At 38.0% G+C, this 7213-nt stretch overlaps 1 protein-coding gene across 1 annotated transcript; it reads left to right on the top strand.

The window, feature by feature from the left end:
- Nucleotides 1-804: 804 nt before the first annotated feature.
- Nucleotides 805-5139, top strand: LOC114363391 (calcium-dependent protein kinase 13-like; the record flags this gene model as incomplete). The annotated part of the gene is made up of 2 exons (XM_028319088.1): nucleotides 805-1063; nucleotides 4851-5139. Coding segments are annotated over 2 exons (354 nt in total), but the record flags the coding sequence as incomplete, so codon positions are not given.
- Between the last annotated feature and the right edge of the window lie 2074 nt (nucleotides 5140-7213).

The following is a 7213-nucleotide window of genomic DNA, read 5'->3' as shown; positions in this document are numbered from 1 at the left end:
AGTGCAATAATAAAAAAAAACTGCCCTTTAATTCATGAAAATAAGCCTATAAACACTTTTTATTAAATATCTCCGAACAGGGTAATGTGGATTTATCCGAGTTTGAAGTTAAGCGACAATTAAAGACTTTAATAGTTTAATCTTTGCACGCGGTACAATATTACTTACCTCTCCTTGTTTAATCTTCCATTTCACTAATGTTCACGAACTGGCAATAAACAGTTCCCGAATAAAGTTTCATAACAGAAAATTACAAATAGCGCTAAATAGGCGGTACTGACCTATGTATGCTATTGCTGAAAATATCTCGTGTTTACATACAACGTACTAAAGCAAGGTGAACAGGTGTTGTATGGAGTACTACTCCTACGTACAACAAATCTGTTATTTCTCAATGTTTTTTGTACAGATTATTTATGGAGTCATAGCGCAGATCTTTTTAAATCTATGGTGCTCTTCTTGATCAATGTATACGAGTATCTTTAATTCTGGTGAGGATATTGCTTTGAACAGTCAAGTCTTTTTTAGTTTGTATATCCTACTTATGAGCATAGATAAGCAAATGTTCCAGAATCTTCCAGAAACCCAGACCTTCTTTAATTTTTAAGTAGGTATAATAGGGATTTAATGAATGCTGTTGACAACGCCACTTTTGTAGCGGATTTGGGCTGACACTTGGTTTGTTGTCGACATGATAAGAAGATGTTTCTTTAAAAGGAGAAGCTCGCAAACCATACTCGATACTCATATTATCAAATCATTGCCCTAAAAACTACCTTATTAACCCAGCACCTTTGATTCCAGTACGACAAAGACAACGATGGCAAGATATCGTACGTGGAGCTCAAAGGGATCATAGAGTCCCGGGAGTACGACCACGACCTCCCCGACAATGTGGTGGACAAGATCATGGGACTCGCCGACCGGGACAACTCGGGATACCTGGACTTCCCGGAGTTTGTGGAGATGATGCACCACCCTGATCTGAAGGCGGTCTTTGGACACTTCGTAGCTAGATACGTGCACTCCATCATCCCTCACAGGAACCCGGTTGATACTACAGGTAAGAAGGTTACAGACGATGGTACACACGGCCACACTGTTAACTATGCATTTCCGTTTTTGCTCTCGCTCTCATCAAATAGTGATTCTTTGCGATAGAACGAGACGACATGACCGGCAATGGGTAGTTAACACTGTTGCCGATGGTACATCCCCATAGACAAGTGGCAAACGTGACAGGTACAACTCTTTCGAGTTAACTGCGCACCTCGCTGGAATGCGACTCTTTCCGCACTCACCCGCACATCTCCCCGCGTTCGCCTCGTTCGTACCAGAGCGTCGATGTGACGTCACGGCCGCTAGATGCGCAGTTAACTCGACCGGGTTGTAATTCCGAAATTCCGACGCTTAGAGCGAAGGAATTTCGTTTTGTTGTATGTAGAGTGCTTTGTACTTTTACGAAATTACAACTGAGATGTTTTGCTAGTCTTGTCTAGCAGGGGCTGATTGTATTATTGATTCATAATAGCACGTGTTAGCTCAATTTGCCGTAGTCTGTACTGAATAGTTATAATGTAGTAGAGTGATGTGGCACTGCCTGATATTTTAAGTGATATTACCCGTTTGTTAAAATGTATCCTTACTCGAAATGTGGTCCGATTACAGGAGAGCTAAAGTTAGATCTATGTATTTAATTTACGCCACTCAAAACTACAACTTAGGATGGCACTTCCAACTTTCTGTAAAACTTGCTTCCAAAGAATTTAGGTAGAAATTGATTTTTTTTCCCTCACCCTGTGTAAGAAAAGGATACATCTTAACATTCGGCTGTTTGATATTTTTCTTAGTCTATGCTAGTTCTAAAGGTTCAATGAATAGCAAAAGTATCCGTTATTATTGATATTTAAATTCCGATACAAACAAGCGCATAAATCGCATTCAGCAACGTTTAGTGGGACATGAAACCTATTGTCTAGAAATTAATCCGACGTGGGAATAAATGTAATATCATTTTACGATCCATTCTTACGAGGAGGTAAAATAGGTAAAGATGTTTGTAATCACGAAATTCATAATAAATTCTATACTCTTACAATTACACTATTTAAAGCCATGAAAAGGCAGTCGACCAATGATAGACCTTTCAGACTTACATAACACGTTTGGTAGTAAAGTAACTAAGACAGAGGAAAGAATGGTTATAGAGATTGGAACTCTGAAAAAGTATTAAAGTAAAGCCTGGTCCGTGAGCACGTAGAATTTTGTCCAATGATGAAGGCGTAGACCTTCAGGTAGCAATAAGGCTTACCTACTATGAGCCACTGGTGCCTATGAGTTTTAGTCAGTCTAATTTACAGTTAGCGTCAAATAGTTCGTGACACCCAAAGTAGCCAAAAGGTTCGCAACACGTTTTTAATAATGAATAAGGTTATGTTGTCAACTTTTGGCCACTTTGGATGTCAGCACATCAAGCTATCAATTTTTGATGCAATCTAGCACCAATTACAGCTACATAAGATACTCCATTTTCTATCTTGTTGTGCTGTCTTCCTTACATCTCTGAAATTATGGTGTCAATGAGACAAGACATGCTCAAGTGGAACATCCCTCTTTTACTCAGCAAGTTTCGGACTACCTCTATATTTCATAATTAACTAGGTCTACTATTGTAGCCGTTGGTAAAAATTGTAATAAACCTCGGGAAGTTTCCAATTTGGTCGTTGGGTATATGACCAGTGAAACCCAGTGTCAACGCTCTATGCTAATTGCACGGCCAATATTGGCGCAATGGAAACACACAGCGTAGGTTGACTCTAGATAGTTAGCAGACGTGCGACAGAAAAAAAAATCTTCATTTTGTGTCTTTTTACCCGACTGCGTACAAGAGAGTATTTGTTTAAAACAATATGCATGACCCTAGAGAACAAACGCGTGCGCCGATTTTGCGGAATCGTATGCCATTCGATTTGTCTCTATCTTGCGAATGTCACTGAAGACATCTAAGAGTAGGCGCACACCGTTGATTTTTAGTTGGCCGATAGTTGTTCCCGATTTTAAATTGTATGAAAAATCGGCCAAATCGAATTGGCGTAGTGTGCGCACTCCCATACATGCCCATACTGATCAACTGCCCGACTAAACTATCGGCCGATGAAAAATCAACGGTGTGCGCCTACTTTTATAATCCAGTATGGCGACTACTAGAGATACCAACTTTATGTCACAAACGTGATAGTTGTAAGGTTGTAACTCCGAAATCGCATAGCTCTGGTGTTTTACTTTTTTTTTACTTCACTCCGTGAAACGGTTTCGAAATTGAAACTAACTCTAATGTTACTTTCTTTAACTATACTTCTAAAGAAAAAATCAAGTACCTATAAAACGTACCGTGGCTTTTCATATTATTTGCGTTGTTTAAACAGCAAACGCGTCTAAACTATAGTACCTAATTAAGATAGGAATGTCGCACTTTCTATTTCCAGAAATAATGGAATATAATATTTTTTTTTCTTACCTCTAGTTATAATTTGTAATATTATGTATAGTGAAATAAGTTAAAAAAATTAACAGCAATAAAGGCTTATTTTATTTTATTTTTTTAATAAATTGTATAAAGAGAGCATGATTTATCTTCTTTCTGATATTATAACTACTTATCCGCCTCTGTGGTCTTGTGGTAAGACCACCTGCTTCAGACGCAGAGGTCCCGGGTTCGATTCCCAGTGGGGGCCGATTTTTCTGTTCGGTTCGGTTGGTGGTAGGGCTTGTTCTAAGTCCACCTGGCTAGCTACCACCATCTTACCTAAGTCTGCCATAACAACAATGTTAACAGCATTGTTGTGTTCCGGCAGTTAGAGGTAAGATAGCCAGTTCCTCCGTGGTTGAGGATTCCGGGTGAAGCTCGCTTCCACCTTCGGCCTGATCATCACTTACCATCAGGTGAGATATAGGTTATAGGCCAAGAGCTTCCTCGTTGTAAATAAAAAAAATATTGGCTTTAAATTGCTATACACATAAATAATGCAAAATAATAGGCGCATAGAAAGTATTTACTTTACGCTTCATGTCCCACTAAACATTTTCGTTAACACTTTAACGCCCGTATTCACAAACGATGCTTGCTTAAGTGAAGCAGCAAATCGAACGCACAGCGTTGAATAGAGCTCTGTGATTGGTTCGTGTGTCACCCTGTGTATCCACACGCACTGTGAGACCTCATAGTAATGTTCGTGAATACACAGTTGACAAGTTGTTACGCCCACTTATTATTTTATTACTGTGATTAAGGATAATTAACTTTTTAACTCGTGATTCTTTTGTTTTCAATGAACCTGTAGTAGTTGTTTGAAGAATTAACCAGTTTAATCATTATTTTTACTCCTTGAACTGTTGAAAAGAGTTATTATAACGTTAGTCATACAGAGTCCATGACCGAGTTCGAGCCATAATAAAATTAATAAAGTATGAAAATCCACAACTATAATATTATGTTATGTGGCTCTGCATTTTCAATTTCTGAATTACGGACTTAAGTTCCTGCTACTAAATAAAATAATTAAACTGGTTTATTTTATGAGAATTTTTTGACATCCATGGCTATCTAGATTTTTGTGATTTCTATGTAGAAATTAAACAATACCTACTTTTCATCTTAAGACAAAATTAATTTAAAATCACAAAAGTCTAGATTCTGTGGAGTTTTACTATATCCTGAAATCCATATCCAGAATCTGTATAGACCTAGCCTGTCTTTGTGAATGCTGTACTATTTTGTGAATAGCATGCATTAGTTTTAAGTAACAATTTACTTTATTATCTATAGCGTAAATACTAATTTTGTTTGTTAGGAAGGTGGCCTGGCTTCAACGCAGTTTCTACTAGTGACGGCGGTAGACTATTTTTTTTATCTTTGTCTATGTCATTAAAACATTTTTACTCATAAAAAAGTAAAACAGTGCTATAGTTTTGACTTTGGAATGCTTTGTCGCTTTCTGTCAAATGGTTAATTCATATTGAAAGAAAGAGACAGTGTGTTTTAATTAAAACAGGACTGTTTTAGTTTTTAGGAAGGGTATTCATATATCATTGGGTCTCTCTCTAGTCTCTACGTGACGTCGAATTGTGATTTCGATTGATTCATTTTCATAATCGTTCATTTGGCTGTGAGGAAACATTTTGTTCAAAATCATTGGTCTTTCTTTTAGTTCATTTGGTTAAATATTTTGGGTTTATTCATTAAATTTCACATATGGGTGTGTGCATGTACCGACATAATACTATAGGAGAATATTTTTTAAATAACCAAACGTAGTATCAAAGTAAATTTTTGGAGTAATCATTGAGCTATAATGCTCAATCTTAGAATATCATCATTACTTACCATCGAGCAATATTGATGCCAAATTGCAAATCCAGACTTCGTATTATAAGCGACTAGCTTTCCGCCCGCGGCTTCGCCCGCGTGGAATTTTGTCTGTCACAGAAAAACTTTATCGCGCGCGTCCCTGTTTCAAAAACCGGGATAAAAACTATCCTATGTTCTTTCCCGGGACTCAAACTATCTCTATGTCAAATTTCATCAAAATCGGTTGCGAGGTTTAAGCGGGAAAGCGTAACAGACAGACAGACAGACAGAGTTACTTTCGCATTTATAATATTAGTTGGGATTTAAAATCAGCACTGGACCTGGCCCATTTATTGTCCAGGGGCAGTGGAAGGGTTAAAAGGTAAAATTGGGACGTGTACAAGCTTTTTAAAAGCCTATTTGCAAAAAATAAAATACTTTTTTTTTTTATGCCTAACAAGGCAGGTATTTGACCACAATCGCACCTGATGTTAAGTGGGATGCGGTCTAGGATGGTACATATCTGCCCTGTAAGTGCCTATTCACTCTCGCCTTGAAAAGGCCCGGATTATAGTTTTCGGGAAAGACAGAATGACTTTTATGACTTTTTCAAGCATTGGTTATCAAGTCTGCAAGTCAGTTGTAATTCTCATTTGGGTCAAGTATACGAATAAGTTTCGTTCATAAGTTATTGCCAAAGAACCGTGAGCAGTTCATTAGTAAAAATCTTTTCTCACGTACGTGGGGTCGCGGGTTCAAGTCCCAGCACGTGCTCGCATTTCGTAATCTACTACTGATTAGGCACTTGTATTTGTATTATGGGAACCGAAACTAGGACTTTCCAAAGTGCTTTGACCATTTACTTTGACGACTACATAATGACACTTGCGTCGATAAAGTTGGATATATCTTCCGCGTCTTAAAAAACCTTACGGGAATACTTGTCTTCAAAATCCACGATAAATTAATAGAGCTAAAACACACGTTATATCAATATTTTCTCGACATAGGCAGAAATAAACCTTCCAGTTTGATGGCCAGACCACTAGCCAAAAAAAATCGTACTGGTGGTGGTGGTGCCAAAATCGTCCCTTGAAGGGTTCTCCTACCTCATAGATACCTAATTATGGTAGCATTAATAATTATGTGAATCCATATTTTTATGGAAACTCCACATAATATTTATTATAATATAGGAAACAATACTTCTCATCCTCATTGCTTGAGCAATCCCATATCACAAGGACACTCACATTGTATTGTACAATTTCTCATTATTTTATTGAGTTATCGCTGTACGTGACTTGCTACCTCTGATGTCATGCCGATTTGATTGGGACATTCAATGCTGCCAAGATTTTTGTAGACAAATGACAATAATAAAAAGCTAACAAAAAATTACAATTGTAGCAATTGTAACTCCTCTCTATCTCTTCCCAGTCTTTTATACGAGAATAACTCTAAATATGTCAAAATGACGAATAACTGACGATTTATTCTGAGATTAATATTTACTCTTGTTTGGTCGAATCCACCCTCAGTGGCAGAAAAGTTCACTCATTATCATCATTACAGCCTCAGGACGTCCACTGCTGAACATAGGCATCCCCCAATAATTTCTATATCGCCCGGTTGGAAGCGGCCTGCATCCAGCGCCTTCCTGCTACTTTTATGAAGTCGTTGGTCCACCTTCTGAGTGGAAGTTCACTCACATTTCGTAAATTACCTTTTCGGAAGTCCGATGCTTTTACCTCACTTTTTAGTTCCGCTAGTTCTTGACCATCAGGTCATTTGGTCTCCCTCCACTGCAGCAGCACACGATCTAAAATTCTAAAGATCTGGGGGCACGGCAGTGCCCCCACCAAG

Source organism: Ostrinia furnacalis, unplaced genomic scaffold, assembly GCF_004193835.3.
Source record: "Ostrinia furnacalis isolate ACB-3 unplaced genomic scaffold, ASM419383v2 OfSCF7091, whole genome shotgun sequence".
Lineage (NCBI taxonomy): Eukaryota > Metazoa > Arthropoda > Insecta > Lepidoptera > Crambidae > Ostrinia > Ostrinia furnacalis.
Note: the sequence above shows the minus strand (reverse complement) of the source record. Positions and strands in the feature narration are given on the sequence as shown.